This window comes from Eutrigla gurnardus, assembly GCF_963514095.1.
Source record: "Eutrigla gurnardus genome assembly, chromosome: 16".
NCBI lineage: Eukaryota > Metazoa > Chordata > Actinopteri > Perciformes > Triglidae > Eutrigla > Eutrigla gurnardus.
The window spans coordinates 14,291,950-14,314,321 of NC_139927.1; the positions used below are offsets into that span (position 1 = coordinate 14,291,950).

General features: G+C 44.3%; 2 protein-coding genes across 2 annotated transcripts in view; both read left to right on the forward strand.

Moving 5' to 3' along the window:
• The first annotated feature begins 9,391 nt into the window (after positions 1-9,391).
• LOC311027277 (exostosin-1) overlaps positions 9,392-22,372 on the forward strand; it is a 225,184-nt gene continuing 212,203 nt past the window's right edge. Inside the window, exons 1-2 of the mRNA XM_084031220.1 lie at positions 9,392-9,756; positions 10,913-11,664. Coding sequence (XP_083887346.1) covers positions 9,472-9,756; positions 10,913-11,664 — 1,037 coding nt within the window. The 5' untranslated portion in view covers positions 9,392-9,471. The remainder of the gene's footprint in view (positions 9,757-10,912; positions 11,665-22,372) is intronic.
• On the forward strand, positions 19,413-22,162 carry LOC311026744 (E3 SUMO-protein ligase ZBED1-like; the record flags this gene model as incomplete). Its single annotated transcript, XM_084030442.1, has 3 exons — positions 19,413-20,022; positions 20,926-21,536; positions 21,743-22,162. 3 exons carry the CDS (start codon positions 19,413-19,415, stop codon positions 22,160-22,162), a joined length of 1,641 nt encoding a protein of 546 aa, XP_083886568.1.

Sequence of the window (22,372 nt, forward strand, 5' to 3'; positions counted from 1 at the left end):
AATGGCAAAGTTAGATAGTCGGGAGAAATTAGAGAGGGGAAATGACTGAGAGGGAGAACACTGGAGGAGGCCAATGTGGGGAATTTTTTTAGTTAAATAGGAGTTTCGGGGCACGAATGGGCGCTCATTTGTTTTTCAGACTAATGTATAGTTGCAGGGGGTGAGGCGGAGGGGGGAGACGTATTGTGTTAATTTCTTCTGCACACCTCCGCTGGCTCTGCAGCTGGTCATCACTTTGTTCTGCTCACTGATCAATGATCCCCCCCCCCCCCCCCCCCCCTTTAATTGCATTCACGTATGAGTTATGGAGAAGGTAACAATATGTGCATTCATGTAAATTAATAAAACAAATATACAACTTTGTAATATCAATGACAAGCAACTGGTTTGTGTAACTTGGATTTTATGGTTGAAATGTCTGTCGCTGGAGTCAATCCAAGTCAAGGGAGCCCTTGTTTAAACAGCTAATGATAAAATGTACAAGTATGTAAATTAAAGTAAAACATCTTAATACGTATTCCTCTTCTGTAAAATACTGCAGTATAGGTATGTGTGTGTGTGTGTGTTTATGTGTGTGTGGATGCAGGTGTCATGTTGATCACGATAATCACATATTACAGTCAACAACGACATCATGATGCAGGCTCCCCTGAATGCCTGCTTGCTCCTCGTCAAACGAAATTACCCACTACAGTAAATTATCCCTCTTCACCCGCCGACTCGAAAATGTATGAGAACGCCACTCATTCGGCGCCGCATAAATATTTTACTCTGGTTAGTCACAGAGGCATAGCTCCGGCTATAAATCAAAACGCGTGTTTGCACTAAATGCCCGTTATACAGTACGTGATGTGTGCGTGTTTGTGAGCAGGAACCTTTTTTCAAACGGAATATTAAAACATTAAAGTTGACAGAATGACAGAGTGTGCTGCGCCGGGTGTTGTGGATAATTGAAATGCCAAAAACCTCAAAATGGCCGCCTCATTTTAACATGAATTTACAGCTTCCATCACAAGCCATTAATGATGAAAATATTTTATGAGGAGGGCGTGAAGGGATTCATTTATCTGAGCGAATATGTACAGTCAACCCCGACGTTGACAGAAAACAGGGTCTTGCTGCTTTTGCTCTCAGACACACATTAAAAAGGAAAACAGCAGCGATGGACAGCTTGGATGCATTTCATCCTGCATCATATTCATAATTCTGCATAACCAAATTATTTCTGTATGGGACAGGAAATAGGCTTTACCATGAGTCTTTATAATTAGACTTCATAATTCTAATCAAATACATCTCAGGGGGAAATATTGTACTTTTTACACCACTACATTGTTTTGACACTTTTACACAAAGCCCTATGATATGCTTTTATAATAGTAGAAAATTATTAATCTACTCAGTAGTTTTAAGATGATATCAGAACAATACATACATTTGTGATGAAAGACAACCATTTAAAATTCTGTAACACTACTTTTAGTTTAGTTTATGATACTTGTTTTCCACTCAAGTAAAGGATCTGAGTCCTTCCTGCCTCGCAAAAAAAATTCTCTAATCCCCTCGAGAAAGCAGAATGGGAATTGCTCACATTCTCTTTGTGTTTTATAAAGAAAGACAGAAAAGGGAAGAGAGAATCAGCCGAAAAAAAGAAATAATCAAATAAACAATAATATTGTGCTGTTAAAAGGGAGGGAAAATACTAAATCAAGTCAACGCAAAAGACACATAAAAGGAAAAGGAATAATGTGAAACAGTCTCACACACTCCCAGACGGCCAATTCAGCACATTCTATTTCATTTTTCCAGGGAACACAACAGAGCAGCTCTTATCAGTTACAAAAGATATATCCAGTGAAAGAAATCAAAGGGGACATTGTGTCATGGGGGAGAGGATGATGGAAGGAATCCCCACGGGGGGAAGTCATCTCTTCAGTGTATTGCATGTCATCTTCTTCCAATGGTCAAATATCACTCCCCTTTATTTGAAAGAATATTATAAGAACTTCAATTTGAGATAAGCTGTGGGCAGCGTGGGGGAGCGCAGCAGCCAAAAGTCCTTAAAATGATACTGAACCGAGTCAGTCAGGATTACAGCTTCATGTGCGTCATGGGAAAACTGTGCTTTGATCAACAAGCTAAAGTGCAATCAAAGTAGTATTTAGTTGTCTCGGGATTACATCATATGTAATATAACTTTTTTACACATACAAGTGCAACCTTTTTAAATAAAGTGGTGCAAGGACGACGTATTTTTGTAGGCCAACCCTGGAACTTAGCGTCGCACTGGTTCAACAAAAATAGATCATGGCAGAAAATAAGCTAGGTGGCAAACAATTTACACGTTTTGTTCACAAATAAACACAATTTTTTATGATTTTTACAAACGTGATTCTCGAAAGCTCAATTGCAGCTGAAATCCGCCTGGTAAGGCTTTTAACTTTTTGGTAGAAACAGTACAACAGCAAACGAGACCAACGAGACGCATGACTAATGAGTGGATGAAGGTTTCCAGATCAGTGTGGATAATCCACAGACCTCATTGTAAACACTTTCAACTGGAGCCAATTCTTTCCAAACGAAAAGAAAAAAAACTCCCTAAAAATGATTTGAATGAAGCTGCTTCATTCCGTTTGTTTGTTCGATCTATTTGCAGACGGCTGTCTTCATGTGACCATCCCTTCGGTCGTCCTTTGTTCCATCAGAGTCAAATGAAGTGCGGCTTCGCTTCTGTCTCCTGACTGTTTGACAAGATGTAATTAGACTGTCTCCCTGTCTGTATCCGTGTCTGCTTGAGTTTAGCAAAGTAATGGCCTTTAACGCAATAAAGTGTGAAAAGTGTGTGTGTGTACCGTTACGATCAATGTAGACTCTGTCTATTTATTACTACCACGCCGCAGTGAATGGAACCAGACTCAGCGGAGCAGGTGACAGATGACTGCATGCTGTTTCTGTAGCGATGGTTTCACAAAATAGTCTCATTTGTCTTCTCCTTGAAGAGTTGGGAAAATGCCCGCATGAAAAACCTAAAACCGTCCACGTAACGAAATAAATACAATTTAACTGAAGGATGGATTTCATGATATTGATGCAAGCATTGATACCAGGAAGAAGAGAAAAATTGGATTTCGATATAAAAGAAGACATTTATTTTTTGGGGGGTATTTTTGACGTGATGTGATCAAAAATACATTGGGAACATTTTAAGTTCAGCTCGACTTTAAATCAGAACTTCTTGAACATAAGAATGATATCAGGCTTTATTTTATGTGACATTTACTTGTTCGACAATAAACAAAGTTTTACCCTAATTAGACAAACCGAATATAATGTCATATTAGTGACAAGGTATACTACAGCCAACTTAGATACCATCACACCAACTTTCATCTACAACCCAAATTGAAGATTTGATACAAAGCCCTGCTTGGAACCGTAAACTAAAGTGTGACTGAATGCTGCATGCTGCACATTTAAAATGGATTTATTGGGCTCCGCCATGTAAACCGTAGCTTGCTGCTGATCCGCCACGTGCCGCTTCACGTGGACTCAACCGTTCCGTCGGTTTGTTACGACTCTCGTATGGATAATAATTACAGCCGCACTTTCTGTGTTTTGTTTGGCACCAGATGGTCAGAAAAAAAACGTTGTTTGGAAGTTGCACTGCTGCCTCGAATCCTGAGCTGGAGCATCTGAACAGAACAGAACTAGATTACAGCAGCTAGCGGCCCAGCTGGCCTCCTGTGTGTGTGTGTGTGTGTGTGTGTGTGTGTGTGTGTGTGTTTCATTATGAGTTAGCGCGAGTCATTAGATGAAACAAACAAGCCAGAGCAGAGCCATTGATTTTTTTTATTTCGTGTGTGTTGTGCTGTTAGGGGAGGTCTACATGCGCTCCGAGCCGATGATGGGACTCAGTCAACATTGTTAGCATTTAGATGACTCCTCCACATGGCATACTGAACAAAGATTTAGACTCAAATCATTTTTCTTCCACACAGGAATCATCGCTTGTGTAACTGATCATCTTCCAGTCAAAGTTTTTTTGAAAAGTTGGGCTTCTTCTCTGAGGAAATCAGCAGCTGGTTGCATGAAAGAATTTGTGTGAAAAAAAGAGAATTTCAAGAGAATCTAGATTCCGTGCCGTGACAAACAGAATCGACAGGTGGGACTTGGGGTAAATTGTATTGTTCAAAGAAGAGGGAAATCGATTTTTTTTGTATTTCTTTCTGCATATGTTGTTAAGTGGGTGCAGGATATGACGGGATGTGACGTAAAAGGGTTAAAGGGGAAATGTCATGCTCATTTTCAGGTTCATACTTGTATTTTTGTTCTAGAAGTGTTTGAGAGGAGAGAGACAGTCAATAGAACAATCAAGCTTCCAGATCGATGGTGAAAAGGAGGAAGTGGAGGGACTGAAACGATGGATGCTGCAGGAAATTCTTGCACTACGTACTCCTATAAGAGTAACATTTGGCTGGCTGTTTTAGTAAAGGATGTTGTCGTTTTTAAAAGAGGAAGTAGATATTTTTGACCTGTTTTTACAGATTGGTGTGGGATTTAGCAGAAGAGAAACCCTACGTTGCGAATGTAAGCACGGCAGGACGTAATCTGAATACAAAATCATGTCACGGTCTCGTGCTAAAAGCTGGGAGAGAAGTCACTTGTACGATCCCACAGGTTTCTGGGCTGATGGTGAAAATGAGGAAATGGAGGAAGTGAAGCGATGGACTGAGACTGGAACTAGATCAAAGTTAAGCTCTCTCTCTCTCTCTCTCTCTCTGCTCTGCGACCTTTTCAGATTTATCTTCCCCTAATCGACCGTGATGCCATCAACACCAGCCGATCCTTCAGAGTTACCACAGCACAGGTAAACCAACACAGAACTGCTGTGCAGACAGAGAGACAGAGAGAGAGAGAGATAGAGAGAGAGAGAGAGAGACAGAGAGAGAGAGAGAGAGAGAGGGGGAGAGAGAGAGAGAGAGAGAGAGAGACAGAGACAGATTTAGGTAAATGTTGAGCTGTGTTTACAATTCAAAGTCATGTCCATCTATCCTGCTCCATAAAAGAGGAGAGGATTTTCTCTCTAAAGTGTTTTATTTCAAGATGTTAATTTGCTTCCCGTTCCTTTGAAATCCAGGATGTATTCACTCCCACCTCCTGCGAGCGGTCCACCAGAATAACAGAATACACGTACAAATATACAGGCTTACAGGATGTTAAATAATAATTAAAAAAATCAATTAAAACCATTCTCCAGTGCAGAGAGGCTTCGGGACACCAGTCTATCGGTAGGCCTCCAGATGATTCACACTCATGAGAACACAATGGGCCGAGACTGGAAACCGGTCAAGTCAAGAGCATCTTATTTATATAACCCAAAATCAATTCCACCGGGATCAAACCGGAGCAAAGAGTACTGGAAACACATTACTGAACTTTGACCCGCGTCTCACAGTTGAGCTCATGTTTAACACCGAACCTGAAAGCCAAATCAAAACGTGACGAGTGTTTCAGTCAAGTCTGGATCAAGTGCAATGCAACGGTAAGAATGACGATTTAAACTGATGTCTAGCAATGGACCGATATGTTTTTTATTTTTCACATGCAATATAGCTTTATAGGATTCAGAGACGTCTTATTTCTGGGGCAGTAAAGACCAAAGCTGATCTGCCATGACGACAACTACGCAGTAGTGAAAGAAGTACTTTTACTCGAGTGAAAGTAGCAATACCATGGTGTAGAAACAGTCCATTACAAGTGAAGCTCCTGCATTTAAATGTTGCTTACGTAAAAGTACAAAAGTATTTGCACAAAGTACTTGCTGGGGAAAAGTCTCAATGGGGAAATATTGCCATTTATGTCACACATATTTATGTCACCACGTTTTCATATGGTTTTGTTACTACTACACTATCCCCTGAAGAAAAACAATATCATATAATTGAGTAAATGTTCTTCTGTTGGCCTAAACATTCATTACGTGAACTTTAAATAAAAGCTCTCAAGACTCCGACCCAACCTACTAATGTTGTGTAACTTTAAAATAAAACATCTGACATTTTTTACACAGCAGATTGAACATTAATCATCCTTAACATTAGTCATGTTACGGTTTCAGAATGAAGACGACAGTTGGAGAACAATGATATATCCATCCATCCATCCATCCAACGTCTACCGCTTACGAGACATTAAGAGTCATCGATGAACCTATCCCCATCCTGGATGTCTTTGGACTGTGGAAGGAAACAATGCTATATGTTTTTCCCAAATAATGCCAGGATGTTTCAGCATTCTATTATCAAAAGGCTTGAAAAATAGTGCTAAGCCCCGAATGTTTACAACGTCTGGCTCCGCCTCCTGTTTTCACATAAATGTCGCTGTCATCATTTAGCTGTAAAGCATTGCAGTCTCAGAGGATTAATATTAATGTGCAGGTGGCTGATTTCACTTCATGTGATTCACACATTCTTCCTGTCTGCCAGCGTATAAAGAAAAGATTTAAAAAGGCACAAAGAGCCTCTGTACTGGTTGAGGATGACGAAGAGGTGGGATGAATGGTTTGTGTGAATTACATATAAAGCAGTCAAAGGGTTACTTTTGAATATTAATGTCAAACACAACCATGGTGAAAGCTGCTCAGATCATCCAGCGCACACTGGGGCTTGATGGAAGTGTGGGCCGAAACCACACGATGGTGCTGTTTGCTACGTGATGTGCCTTGTGTGTGTGTGTGTGTGTGTGTGTGTGTGTGGCTCCACATCATCTGCAAACACCCTCTCTAAATTCAGGACATAACGACATCTATTGGAATCACGGGCAAATTGATTTGAATTCAGTCAGTGGCTTCTGAAACAATAACAGCAGCACGAGTGAAGGGCAGGCGAGGCGGAGGAGCGATAAGTGGTCAAAGTTGATTCACTTGGGCCCAATGTTGGAGTCATCAAGAGATTTAATGAGCTGGGACTTAATTAAAAGTGGTTTAGGTTTGCAAAAAGAGCCAGTCCGCTAAACCCTGACAAGCCACGACAAATCCATTTAACATCACTTGCAAGCCGAATCATCCTAACCCTAATGGGAGCCTGCAAAGAATCTAAAATATCAGCACAGCAAACCAGACACGGTACGCGTAGATCCACAAACTTCCCAACAACCCCAAAGTGTTTAATTTACTCCTATAAACTGTAAAAACAAAAGAAAAACTGTAGTAGAAATACTCTTAATTACAAGCAACATCATTTGGACGATGGAACGACTGCATCCATTCGCTACCAAGCAGCAAAAATATCAAACTTTCTGGTGGGATGAAAATAGAAGCACATTAAAAAAAAAATAAAAAAAAAAAAATTGGAGAAACTTATTGGAGCAGCTGCATAAGAGATGAATCCTCAATTCCCTGATCTGTGTTTAACTTATTCAAGCCCATAACTCACAAGGAAGCTACATTTGCATGTGGTTCAGAGGTCCGGGATGCTCCTCTGGGACTCGAAACTCGGTGTTCTAGAATCTTCTGCTCATCAATGATTAAACTGATTACAAACGGAGCTTTCGATATTGACTGGCAGATGCTGAATCGTGGCGAGCTCCCATCTCTCCTCACCAGAGTCCCTGGCGCCCCATGCATGCTCCGGTCCCCCCCACCCCCCTCTCCAATCCACCCCCACCCCCAGTCTGCCAGCTCGCTGCTGTCTGGCTTATCAGCTGCTGCTGCTGGATGCTGCACGGTGGCGCAGCCCAGACCCAACTGAGGATTTGAGGATGGAGACGTGAGGACGACGGGTCTGTTGGAGGCAAGCAGTCAGGATGGAATAACCCAGAAGAGCCACGGTGTTCGTTTGATCCATTACTTTAACCCCCCCTTCCTCGCTGCCTGCCATTCACACCGGATTTTATTGAAGCGTCTCCGGATAATTTCCTCAAGTTACCTGGGATGCGGATTTCCGCTTACAGGTGGGAGTCTGGATTTAAATTTCAAACTTTGGATCTTCTCTTTCCGGGATTTCTTCTTCTTCTTTCTTTCAAAAAGAGGGATGGCGGTCGATGATGGGTGATGCACGCGCCTCGTTTAACGCGCTCCGGATGGATGTTATCGCGGCTCTCCTGGCAGATGATGACCGCGCGTCTGCGTTCACGCCGCGGATGCCCACCCGCGCTGACTGACGGCCGTGCGCTCGGCGCCTCGTGCCCGTGAAGAATCACTCCGCGGTGATTTCTCGAGGAAAAGTTTGCAACTGGGACGCGGCGGAAGGATGAAACCAGCGCACCTCCTCGGTGCTTCCCTCCGGACGCGGAGCTGAGTGACTTGACCGCCTTCCACGTGCTTTCTCCACAGCGTGATTTTGAGCGGTGGATGGATTTGCGATCGGGTTGTGTTTCGGGGGTCTAGCTGGAGAATGAGTATCCTAACTGTGGAGTCCCGCTCAGGTACGAGGGGAGAGCAGCGGATGTACCGATCCCTCCCCGGGACCACAGGTGTTCCGCGTAAACAGGTAGGTGTTGTTTGGTGATGGTTCTCCTATTATAATTACTATTGTGGACAAACGTCACCGATAATTCTAAAAGGACCCGAAGGACGCTCCAAACTCCATTCAGAAATCGTGTAATTTAGTGCTTTCTTTCTTTTAAAACGGCTCCAACTCTTTGATTCCGCACCGGTTGCTTTGTGATTCAGCCGTGTGATACTGATGGAAGTGTGTGTATATTCACCACCTTTTGCCGCACAACTCCAGCACGAAAAAAACACCGGGTCCCGACTAATGTTTGGAAAAAGTTGCAATTTTGTACAAAGTGCAGCACTCTCGACGCCGAATTTGCAGAAATGCAATTATGAAACGTGTTAAGTCATATTGAGGGACATAAATGCATTTACTACAATGCAAACATGTTTAGTTGGCAAAATTGTCGATGGGACAGCTTCGACGATTGTTTTCTAAACTAAAGCGTTAAAATGCCTCACCCTATATTTGTTTTCTATTTTTTTTTTTACTTCTATTGAGTGAAACCAGCAGTGTTTTTTCAATACATGTATCTGACTTTTCCTTGAATGTTCATTAGAGTCAGTATATGGACTACAGATCAAATCTGGCAACATATAGCATGGGAGGAGCTTTCATCAGCTAGTCATTTACGTTGGTTTTCTATTATTTATAGTTTTCACTTAAAAAATGTGTCCATAATAAGTTTTCCTTTGTTTTAAAACTCCTTTATTGGTAACTTTATTAATGTGTCAATTCTTTCTTTCTTTTAGTGACTCCGAACCCCAAAATGCCGAGCTGTGGATAGAGGTCGCCCTGTGGGTCGAGCTGACCTGTGTTTACATCCCGGCGCTTCCTCTCCTCTTCATTTCCTAGTCCCTCGCCCTCCCCTTCTTCAACCCTTCATCCTCCCCGTTACTCTTTCTCCGTTTCTCCCCCTATCTCTAACCTACGTCCTCCTCCTCTTCCTCACCCCCCCTCCCCCCCCACAGCACACATGCAGGCCAAGAAGCGGTACCTGCTTGTGTCTGTGGGGGCCGGTCTCATCTTCCTCGTCTACCTCTGGGCTCTGCAAATCGGGGAGTTCCAGCAGCAGTCATACCAATACCACCAGTTTCCCCAGTACCCCCAGTACCGCCAGCAGGAATACCAGTACGACCGCCAGAGCCAGGAGGCGTACCAGCCCCAGGCCCTGCCCCAGAGACACCCGTCCAGACCACCCAGGCACTGGCCGGAGTCGACCCAGCTGCTGGAGCCGTACCTGGAGGGGGGCGAGCAAGAGGTACCGATTTATAGGGAAAAAGTATTCACTATGCAGCAGAAGGCCGCTTTCAATAACTCATAGTGAATACGTTCTGAAAAATGCATTGTTTTTAGAATTGGGTTAAAGATGAGTGATGAGGATGCAGCTGGTTTCAAAGCTTTAGGGCCACAGGGGCCTCGCGTTGATAAATCAGGTGATTTAACACAGAGAAAGGAGAAAAAGTCTTTGTTTTGAATTGTGAAATACTTGATACAGTTATCTTTTCAGGCCTCTTTAAAAACAATTCATGCGATACAGCTGTGTACTCCATTGAGTGGTGACAAAGAACACGTGTAGATGATGTTGTTTTGATGAGCTGACCTGCGTTCCGGTTTTATTCACCCCTGGGTATAGTAGTAGCGATCTCCGGTATATTGACAAGTTAGCTAAGGTTAACTTTAGCAAACCTGAGGTATGTGTACCTATATTTGAAGACAAAATATTATCTATATTTCTAGGCAAAGAAAGCGTTTTTTTCATCTCGAGGCCGTGATAATGAACTGGAAAAGATTTCACTCCAAAACCGTGTACTCGTGAAATCCTGTGTGAAATGACATCTACTCTGTTAAAAACGTCTGGGGAGCTAGCACCTGAAGACATGAACGCTAGTTCACGTTCACATCACTGAGCCGGCTGAAGGGCCTTTATGACTAGCTTTAGTAGAAAATAGTAAAAAAAAAATTTGGCCTCTTAATATTATGTCACTTCCCCCTGTTGTATCGAGTTTGAAATATTGTGACAACCCTAATACAATCAAAGACGAGAATGTCGCTATTTGGGTGAAGGCCGTTTGGAGAAAAAGGTGTTTATATATATATATTTTTTATTTCTTGTGGTGCTTTTTCTTGTCTGAACACAGATATAAACGTGAGCAATTTTTACCTTTTTAAAAGGGTAACAAGCCGGGATGTTTGAGAACAGCTGCTTTTTGGGAATCAAAGTCGGTCCCCCTTCATCATCTCGTGTGTGTAGTCTGGTTGTCAGAGCCGCTGTAGCTCCGTCATGCAACAAAGCAGAAAAAAGAAAGCACGCCCAGAAATCCTGTCTCTTGATATTCGCTCTCGCCCATAGATCTAAAGAATTAACTGTGCAGAATTTTGGGTTGTCCTAACTGTGTGTGTTTCTGTGCGTACAGGAGGACAGCCCTCAGCTCCATCACCAGCACACCTCGCCCCGCGAACGTCGTGCGATCCGCGACAACATCTACAAGAACCGGCGCTGCCGCATGGAAACGTGCTTCGACTTCGCTCGCTGCCAGTCGGGCTTCAGGGTTTACATCTACCCTCCGCAGAGAGGGGACGAGATCTCCGAGACCTACCAGAAGATCCTGCGGTCCGTGGAGGAGTCTCGCTTTCACACCACCGACCCCGCTCGGGCCTGCCTCTTCATCCTGCCCGTGGACACGCTGGACCGGGACCAGCTCTCGGCTCAGTACGTCCAGAACGTCCGGCTCCGCATCCAGAGCCTGCCGACGTGGAACGATGGCCGGAACCACCTCATATTCAACCTCTACTCGGGCACCTGGCCCGACTACACCGAGGACCTGGGCTTCGAGGTGGGCCAGGCCATGCTGGCCAAGGCCAGCGCCGAGGTGGTCAACTTCCGGCCCAACTTCGACGTCTCCATCCCCCTCTTCTCCAAGGAACACCCGCTGAAGGGAGGGGGCGTGGGTTACCTGACGCTCAACGACGCGCCGCCCTCCAGGAAGTACCTGCTGGTTTTCAAAGGGAAGCGCTACCTCACCGGCATCGGCTCGGAGACGAGGAACGCTCTGTATCACATCCACAACGGGGACGACATCGTGCTGCTGACCACATGTAAACACGGCAAGGACTGGGAGAAACACAAGGACTCTCGCTGCGACAGGGATAACGAAGAATACTCAAAGTAAGGCACACCTTTTCATCCCGTTACCTCGTCGCCGCTGCTTTTGTTTCTGTTTGCAAAGAGCGCTTTTGATCAATTATCATCCTCTCTCTGCGGCCCTGCAGAGTCGGTTGTTTGCTGGTTTGTTGTGTTGCGTAACGCAGCCTGCGTTTTAGCAGACACAAGCACGGTGGCGGTCATCTCATTATCAGCTGTTGGTGGCAAAAAAAAATGAAGCTGTGAGTAGGAATGGGCGATATTTTACCGTTTGCGATATACCGTCAAAAAATTTCCGCACGGTAAGAATTTGTCATCTCGCGGTAATAACGATAAATTCCGGTTGATGACTTCCCCCCCCCCAACTTTATTGTATTCAGATTTACTCTCGTTTGATGACGTTGTATGCGACCATGCACTCGCAGCCCAACTCACGTGACAGGCACCTGCCTTCTGCCTGTAGACCTGATCTCTCGGCTCACGTGAAGAACAATAACAAACATGGCGGAAGGCGGAGCTGAGAGCGATGCGAAAATGCGCACAGATGCAGCAAAAGCGACAGCGTCAACTTCAGCCAAAGCCTCCGGTAAGAAAACTCTTAGCCAGGCGAAAATTGGCGACGCATTTGCTCATTCCATACCATATGATAAGCAAAGCAAACGATGGAAAGAATTAACGGAGGCAGTGGCGTTTTGCCTGGCTAAAGACATGTTGCCACTCCAAACTGTGGAGAAGGAAGGATTCAGGCGAATGATCCATAAAATCGACGCTAGATACAACATGCCCTCGAGGAAGTATTTTTCCAAGACAGCCCTGCCTAAGATGTATGATGAGTGCCGTGATGGCTTACAAACAACGCTGTCTACAGTGGAGTTTTTTGCCTCAACCACATACATGTGGAGTAGCCGAGCGACTGAGCCGTATATTAGCCTCACGGTAGCCATTACATCGCAAGTGATTGGAGTTTGAACAGCTGTTGCCTCCAGACGAGTTTCTTAATTTATCAGGTTTTATTTTAAGTTGTTTGTGATTTTATAAGCTAACTGCCAACTGCTGCTAACTTGTGCCTTAGTTTGAATAAATGTTGAATCTGTTCTCACATTTCAGACTTGTTTGATCTGAGTCATTACAGTTTTACAGTACAGGTGAATTGGTATTTTTTTATCGTCACTTTTATCGTTACCAGGATAAATGCCAGAAATTATCGTGATACATTTTTTAGTCCATATCGCCCATCCCTAGCTGTGAGTTTGTTGGCTGAATACCAGGGACGAGCCGCTGTGTACGAAGCCCCTCTTCCCTGTTTGAATGAAACCTGTTGGATGCTTTAATGTGCACATTTCACAATTGTCATGGGAGTTGAAGTGTGTGTGTGTGTGTGTGTGTGTGTGTGTGTGTGTGTGTGTGTGTGTGTGTGTGTGTGTGTGTGTGTGTGTGTGTGTGTGTGTGTGTGTGTGTGTGTGTGTGTGTGTGTGTGTGTGTGTGTGTGTGTGTGTGTGTGTGTGAGAAGCAGGAGAGCAGAGAGGCGGCGGCGACGGTTTAGAAAAGGAACGTTTTGTCAGCTCAGCAGTTGGTCGAGGGAAAAGTGATCCAAGCCGAAGAAGAGAGCTCACCTTTCTTGAAGATTTTTAGCGAGAGCCGACAGCTGTAAGAAGGGAAACCATTGCATGCAGAGTGAAATGGGAACGCCGTTCTCGACTCCTCCTCGCTTTCTTCCTGGATGTGTTAGCCCAGGAGTCATCTGTTGCATATTTCAGGGTCTGATTATTGCCCAGAGCCACCGTGGAGCCGGGATCCTGCTAAGTGCTGCTGAACAGCGGCCGGGAGCGATCTGCGATACCGCGCCGTTTGCAAAACCTTGGGAACCGTGACATATTTCTCATTGTTTTATACTATGCAGTGAAGTGATGGTAGGCCAATCCAGCAGGACAAAAACACAAATACAGACAACAAAAGAACAAAACAGACTTAAAAACACATTCTCAGAGTAAAATGGAGTTCAATATGTTAAATTTTTACGTTTCTGAACCTAAAATATGATACTTGTTTGTCAACGTTAGTGTTTTATTCACTGGTGGCACTTATGCTGTTTGGCAACAAAACTACTTAGTCAGATGAAGTGAAAGATCATGTTTTGGGTTGAAATAATTATGAAGCACAGGAAGCAAACACTGCGTGAAGGTTGGACCGATCAATCAAATTGCCGATGCAAGTGTGGCTGTGATTTGAACTCAATCTTACTGATGTGTTTCACGGCTCTACTTTAGAATCAACAGTGCAAACACGAGTCCAGCTGTCTAGTATCTAACTGTAAACTTGCTTGCAGATTGTATTTTGAGTGACTGAGCCTCCTTTTACTGTCCTCTTATTAAAAAACTCAGGTAATTGGACAGAAAGGCACACCAGGAAGTCCCTTCGAAAGACCCTTAGGATCTCACACATTTCCCTCACATTAAATACATTTTGGTCCTCTCAAAACATGAGGCTGTGCATGAGAAGGGCCACGTTTCTTCCGCTGATGATGCGATGCGGATGTTAACGCCTTCGAAAGCCTGCTAATGTGAGTTGCTGCTGCCTGCGGCCTGCAGGGCTTCTGCACCGCAATCACCGGTACATCATTTGACTTCCACTCGCTCCACGGGCTAGTGCTAATACTTTATCAGCTGCAGCTCACACGCCGAGAGAAGACACTTCCACAATGCAGACATTCTGCAATGTGCCACCTTTTGAGATAAAAATAACAAACTTTCTCTTCAATCAATGCATTTTATCGCTTGTTTTCTAGCTCGGCGTGTCGCAAGAGAGTCGACATAATGGCAGCAACGACGACAACTGCACACTATCTGTATAGTAACAGGCGGTCGGAGAGCATAAAAATGTATGTGTTAATGAAGGCGGCGGTTTTATGAGCTCTTGGTTTCAGCTTTGCTGGTAAAGTAGAACAAATGGTTTTGGTTTCATTATGGGCGACATCATTCACACCAAAAGGTGCTTGGGAAATAGAAAAAGTCCGACATTGAACACTTTCTGCCGCATTAAACACAAAGGCTGATGATCAATGGAGCACGTTGATGAACAGAAAGTGCTCAAGAGGCTCCTTCACTAAATAAACGCCACATTTGTGCGTCATCCTGTCAGTCTGGAGTCCGTGAGTCGTACAACAACAAAACCAAACGGCTCCTTGCGACGCCGGCGCCAGGTTTAGCTCTCAGAGGAGCTTTGGTGTCTGTCTTCTCTCCTGTTATCATTTGTCACGGAGCAACGTCTCTCAAGGATCTTTGGAGGTTGCAATCTTAATCGCTTTTTTTTATTATTATTATAAAAAATGATTCCGGGAGCTCATGAACTATGAAAAAAGCAGTAATTGATATAGTGTCAGTCATTAAGTAGTAATTTGTTTGGTTCTTGATCTAAACGCCGTCAGAAGAAATCTATTTTTGTTTGATCATCTGCAAACGATGGTGGTTGATGCTTGATTGTCTCCTGAATGCTGGAGAGCCACAGGTCTGGAAAACTATCTAAACATAATGCTGCACACAAAATGTCTTGTTTGCACCAAGGCTTCCAGACTTTTATTGTCGGGGCATTAAAAAACACATTTCAGTACAGTACAACAACAATTAACACGTTGATTTGATTGCAAGTGAAGTTGTATGTAAAACACCGACTTATGGGACTAATTGTATAACAAAAAAACCCAGATGTGGACATCCATCAATAAACAGAAGTGGCATTATTCCAATTTATGCTGCAAATTTCTAAATAAATGACATAGATGAAATCAAGATCATGAAAAAAATTGCTCCAGTGTTTAAATGTAATAGGTTTCTGAAAACATTGACAGCTGTGTCTGAGGCTCCGATTGGTTGTTTTTGACGAATGCTCTCCTCCTGTTTGAATCATTTATGTTGTGCTTCCTTCTTGCTGGGTGTGATTGTTCTGTAATGAGACTGTTGTTGTTGTTTTCTCTCTCCATGGCGAGCACGTCCTGGTCTTTAAGACAAATCGCTGGTCATCATGTAGAAAACAATCTGCTGTCAGACCGACTGAATGAGTCACTTGCTTGACGTCCTCTAATCGACGCTGCTTGCTATCTTTAAAATCTCGAGGTAGTGACCGAGGAAGCGGCCTCGTCTGTTTGCCGCTGGTGTTTTACACACACGGCACATCGAGGCAGACATCGCCCGGTTCAGGCGGAGGGGGGGGAGGGAGGGGATCCTACACAGCAAGCCTCCCTGATGGGAAAAGAAACCGATGAGGATCTTGAAGCCTCGGGCGGTCGATAATTGCCCTCCAATTGAATTAAGCTGTGAATGAAGGGGATGGATAGAGATCTCACCTCCCACTGAGCGCCGCTGGATTGAGCTCCGGCTGTTTTACTGTACATAGATTACAGCCCGGACCGGCTTCACCAATTAGAGCCCTCGCTGTACAGAAGTTCTCTCCGAAGAACGATTGATGCCGGAGGCTGAGGGCTCAATATCCAGAGCGGCTGTTAACGTCTTTCATGACGACTTTCATGGTTAAGGGAGAGGAGGCGAGAACATGATCAAATGTGATGGGAGGTGTCCTGCTGGCCATACGGTAAATCCATAAACATCTCCATCGGACTCTTTTCCTCTCAGCTCATCGACTTCCTCTTTTCTTTTTTGGTCTCTATAGGACCTTGAAGCTGTTTTAGTTCCTTCTCTCCTCTTCTGCGCCTCAACTTTCAGGCTTACAGGCCCCCGGCAGTGCTGTAACAGATGGAGGTTAATGCCACGGGATGGACTTTTTGATATTTAGCCATGCTCTCCATAAAGCTCAGGATGCATTGTTGAGATTTCACAAACGTCGAATGTGAATTGGGTACATTTGTAGTAATAGTGGATTTTCAGTTCTCACCGTGTCATAGAGTTTATTATGGCGTGCAGGCTTCGTGTTGTTTTTTTTATTGATAACTGACTTTTTGATAAATGAACTCCATAAAAAGCTGGGTTTGGTTAAGCATGGTACTTAAATTTAAAGTTCCATGCTTGCACTTGAGTATTTCCACCACATTTGACAGCTTTAGTTACTTTTCAGATTATAGTTCTGAGAAAAATGCTGAAGTTGGTGAGTTTTGAGAATTTTCAGCATTTCTGTATGTTTTGAGGAAATTCTCCTACTTTTCCAGCTAAACTTGAAAACTCGCTGGAAAATGCGTTGTCACAAAAATGGAAAACAATGGCTGTGTGTCTGAGCTCTTGAAAAGTTGACTTTTTACAGATATGTGGTTCTCACGGGACAGCGAAACTACAAATATCTTAGAATATGATCCACTGCTGTAGAATAAACTACTCAAACAGCATATAAATGAGCACAACCTGAAACATCTACAGCGGTATAATGCCTATACATAACTTATGGCAAACTCAAAAAGAGAACATTTTACTTTTAATACTAGTAGAATTTTCCTGATTGCAGGACGTTTACTTTTAGTATAGTATTTCTACACTGTGGTATTGCTACTTAAAGTTACTGTGAGGAACTTTTCACTGCATGAGTTTCAGTGTTACTGCTGCCTCTGTTGCCCCGCATTAGTAAATGATCATTGAGAATATCGGACATTTCTATGTAGTTGCACTTAATGTTTGTCATTGGCGGCACTGGGTCAGATTCTGGTTAAAAAAAGAGGAAATCATGCAGGTTCACCAGAAACTCCGCCTCCAGCAGCAACCAGCTGACGGACCCAAAGACGTCTTCGCTGCCGCCTTAGTCCTTCAGTCGGAGCTCCGGCAGGAGTTGGGCAGACAGCGCTGATGCAGTGCTGCTGGAGGGAACCAGAACCAGGACCCTGCTGCAGTAAAATTAGGTTTTCTAAAAGGAGTCTGGTACCTTAAACACTACCGCTTTTGGCGTGAGCTGCCAGCGCTTGCCTGTTGACATTTGCCCCTCGGTGCTCGCCCAATCACTCTCTCGCCATTTCACAAATGTGTCTCCATCACTAATTGTTTCATAATGAGCAAAGTAAAAACACTGAATGAATTAGTTATAATGTGCTGTTTCTAATTTGATGCGTCCCAGAATGCATTAAGAGCCTCAGACGGAAACACAGCTGCTGTCACATCTGTGAATGTTTGGCAGCTGCAGAACTCAATATGTATGACGGGAGAAAAGGCTCTGACAGCATTAATTAAAATGTCAGCTGTGGTCATGTGGGTGGCCGGGGCAACCGATGTAAGTGTGCGTGTGCATGTGCGTGTGTGTTTTTCCTCTGCCAGGCTGTGTTGTGTGAGATGTTCTATTAAAGCATATCAAAAGTCAATGTCCTCTTTCCCTGTTGACGCTGCTTATCTCCCTCACTCCTCATCCTCCTCTTCACCTTCATCTCTCTTATTCTTCTCCTCATCCTCCTTCCACTCCCTTATCTGTCCTCTTGCCTCCCTCTCCTGCTCCCTCTTCCATCCTTTTGTCCGCCAAGCCAAAGCGTGGCAAAGCTTTTCCCTGCCGTCTCGGTGCATCTGTGATGCAAGTCATGATGGAGAGGGAGAGAGAGGGAGAGAGAGACCACCACTCCCACAATGCACAGCGCCGCAGGCCACTCCCACTGATCTGTCCCCCCTCGCCAGTCCCCCGGTTTGCACTCACACATCGCCGTCTCAAAGTCATCAACAAGAGAGTACAACACCGAGAACATGACTGAAGCTTTACTGACGAGACGTGTCAAAAATACTACCGGGTTTCTAATGATACAAAATTTAAAGGAATACTTCCGATTTGCATTAAAGATCCCATATTATACTGTTTTTCCTCAATTCCACACAGCTCTCAGAGGTCCAACAACACTGTTTTCGATATGCGTTGCCCCAAACCCATCCGTGGTCCTTAATTTCAGCTGTCTAAAAGTTGCTCAAATGAGCTCTCCTGAGAACAGGCTGTTTCTGTGCCTGCACCTTTAAATGTTAATGAGTTCCGTCTGTCATCGCCTACTTGGAGAGAGACGGAGACGACGCCGCTTACGCTAGCGACAGCATTCACCAATGTTTACGTGGATGTATCGCTATGGCTCGCCTATGTGGCTCAGGTGAAGTAGCTGGGTCCCGTATGGTTGGGACAGATCCTTTTACGAGGGTTAGCTTTGTACTGACCCTCGTTGCTGAAGTAGTCCGATGTGAAGTGGTTAGCACACACATACAAGCTAACACGAACCGTAGCCGGCACATTGTGATTAAAAATGAAATGCAAGAGACCAGACCCGGACCGTCGTGCACCGCACCGGAGGCAGCAGTGAAGACGCACCAGAGCGCGTGAGACAGAGGGAGGATTGTCTCCAGCTTCACTGAGGGCTGGGCGATTAATTGAATTTCGATTACGATTACGATTTTGGCTTCCCTCGATCATGAAAACAAGATAATCGTAATAAAACGATCATTCTGCCGCACGCCGTGTCTTGTATGGTAAATGCAGCGAACCCTTCCATCCCCACCTGTGCGCTCCGCTCCGCCCCGCCCCTGCCTGAAAAGTTTCGCTTTCAGCCACGCCGGTGCGTATTGCCAGTAGGTGTCCGAAGAAGACGGTCGAAAATGGCAGAAAGGCAGCCTTTGGTCGCGAAGAGAGGGAAAGCAACTTCTGTGGTGTGGAAACACTTTGGTTTCGAGGAGTCTGACCCGGAACAAAGTAAGATATTGTGCAAGATATGTCACGCGACCGTGTCTGCCCCTCAAGGGAACACGACCAATTTATTTAACCATTTGAAGTCCACACACAGAGTAATACACGACCAAGCAGTGAAGGAACAAAAAACCTAAAAAATGAAAAGCTCCTCGACTCCTGCCACCGCCACGCAGTCCTCAATTAAGGACACACTTTACAGTGCCACCGCATATCCACCCAGCTCCCGCAGGCATAAAGAAATAACGGATGCCATCACATACATGATTGCCAAAGACATGTGCCCTATCAACACCGTTAGCGACCCGGGGTTCAAGAAACTGATTAACACATTGGACAAGCGGTATGTGTTACCATCACGTCACCATTTCAGCAGAATTGCGCTGCCTGCCCTTTATGACGAATGTCGCAGAAAAGTTGCAAGAGAAGTGTCAACAGCATTATATTTTGCCACCACAACGGACCTATGGTCGAGCCGCACCGTGGAGCCATATATAAGCCTCACGCTTCATTACATCGACGCGGATTTCACCATAAAGACGAATTGTCTCCAAACTGCATTTTTCCCCGGAGACCACACAGGGGTTTATATAGCCGACGGCCTGAAGCAAGCGATGGCTGCATGGGACTTGAACGAAGAGAAACTCGTCTGTATTACAACAGACAATGCCTCAAATATGAAGCTGGCAGCTGAACTCAATGGCTGGATGAGGCTGCAGTGCTTTGGGCACAGACTCCACTTGGCCATAGGTGAGTAGCCTAGTAGGTTTCCTTCTCCTGATTGTGTGATGCAATTTATTAATAACAAATCATGTAGAATATATCATGTGAGCTACTCTATGATCTTACGGAAGCCCTAAACGGCCATGCATACATACATTTTATTTCATCCGTTTTCTCGTGATAACGAGATAATTTTCCTCTGTTTTCCCGTGATAACGAGATAACAAATGAAACGTGATAGGCGAGATTTCAAATTCGGTAAAGTTGGAAAGATATTCACAGATTCGAACTGACCATAAAGAGACCCTTGATGTGTGTAGTGATTTTGGAGTCTCTGTAGCCTACTGTATAACAGTGGAGTTATTTATTGTCTTGCAATTTGCAGACGGTGCGCACTCGCCCGGCTGCCGGTTGCGCATGGAGATCAATGTTCTCCGTTCAGCTCGCGGGGCGGCTTATTTATGTAAAAAATCGGGGTTTTGGTGCTTGTAGCTCGTAGTCTATGATATTACGGTGAGACAGAGGCATCATTTGTGTTTGAAAAACGTTTCACTTCTGATTTATTAATCCCGGAAGTTCGACTCTGTGAATATCTTTCCAACTTTACCGAACTTCAAAATGATCTCGTTATCACGGGAAAAAGGGTGAAAAATGATCTCGTTATCACGGGAAAACGGAGTAAAATTATCTCGTTATCACGGGAAAACGGAGGGAAATTATCTCGTTATCACGAGAAAACGGATGAAATAAAATGTATGTATGCATGGCCGTTTAGGGCTTCCGTAGATCTATCTATCTAACACACACACACACGCGATAATGTATTTAATTCCTTATAATAATAATTCCTATTTCCCAGCCTATTGATACACTTATGAAGATTATGATGATGGTAATGATGATAAATGTTTATATTTATTGTAATTTTAGAGAATGCAATGAAGGACCACAGGATTGGCCGTGCGATGGGGGTCTGCAAAAAAGTGGTCAGCGCCTTCTCCTACAGTTGGAAAAAAAAGAGGGAGCTGACGGATGTACAGAAGAGGCTGAATCTGCCTGAACACTCTCTAAAGACAGAGTGTCCAACCAGGTGGGGGTCTCGGCAGGCTATGATTGGCAGGGTCCTAGAGCAGCAGAAGGCCATTGCAGAGGTCCTCTACAACGACACAAAAAACCGACACCTTACCCCCTCATGGCAGGACATCGATGTACTGGAGGCCATCAACAAGTCACTAAGCCCTCTCGTTGAATTTACCGATGCACTTTCTGGGGAGCAATATGTGAGTGTGTCTTTTGTCAAGCCAACTCTCCACCTTTTCAACACATCCATATTGGCTGTGCAGGAGGACGACACAGACCTTGCAAAGTCCATCAAGGAGAAGATCGTGGGCTATCTCAATGAGAAATATGATGATGCACCAACACAAGAGCTGCTGGACATGGCCTCAGCCCTTGACCCAAGGTTCAAGCTTACATATGTGAGCGAAGACAAGCGTGGGTCAATTGAAGAAAGACTGTCATCTGCGATGAAGACTGTCATGGTAATTATAATTATAATAATGATAATAATAATAACAATACTATGGTACTAATAATAACAGTAAATACAATGTAATTTAATGTAAACAAAAGTTATATAAGTTATATTTTATTATTTCTAGTTGTGAATACCCATAACCATTTAGTCAGATTAAACATGTTAATCATTTCTCTTCACAATATTCTCCTCCTCCTCCTCTATTCCCAGGAGAAGGCCCCTGAGAGAGCAGTGACTCCTGCTGATGACACTGATGCCACCGCTGCTGCTGCTGGTGGTGCACGAAAGAAGAAGAAAGTCCTGGGCAGCTTCTTCAAGCACACTGAAGGCACAGCTCCAACATCCGCTGCTCTGCAACCGGACCAGGACAAGGCCATAGCTTTTGAGCTACAGTCCTACCTCCAGGCAGGGACACTGGACACTGAGGCGGACCCACTGGAGTGGTGGAAGGTATCCCAGAAGTTATACCCACGGCTCTCCAACCTGGCAAGGAAATATCTTTGCATTCCAGCCACAAGTGCCTCGTCAGAGAGGGTTTTCAGTACAGGTGGTAATGTCGTCACCTGCCTGCGCTCATCCCTGAAACCAGACCAAGTGAACAGACTGGTGTTCCTGGCTAAAAACCTTTAAGAGGTTGCAGGTGGCAGATTGCAGGGAGCCTGGATGAGGGAGTTGGGACTGGGTGGCAACTACTTTTGTTTTGTTTTTAAAAAAGGTTTAAAAAGAAGTTTTGGCAGCTAATTTTTCTTGACAGTGCGTGTCAGTCAGTTTATTCTTGTTAATACTAATTTTGGCCAAAAGAATGTGCCTCTACCTCAAAATATAGTTTTAACATGTTAA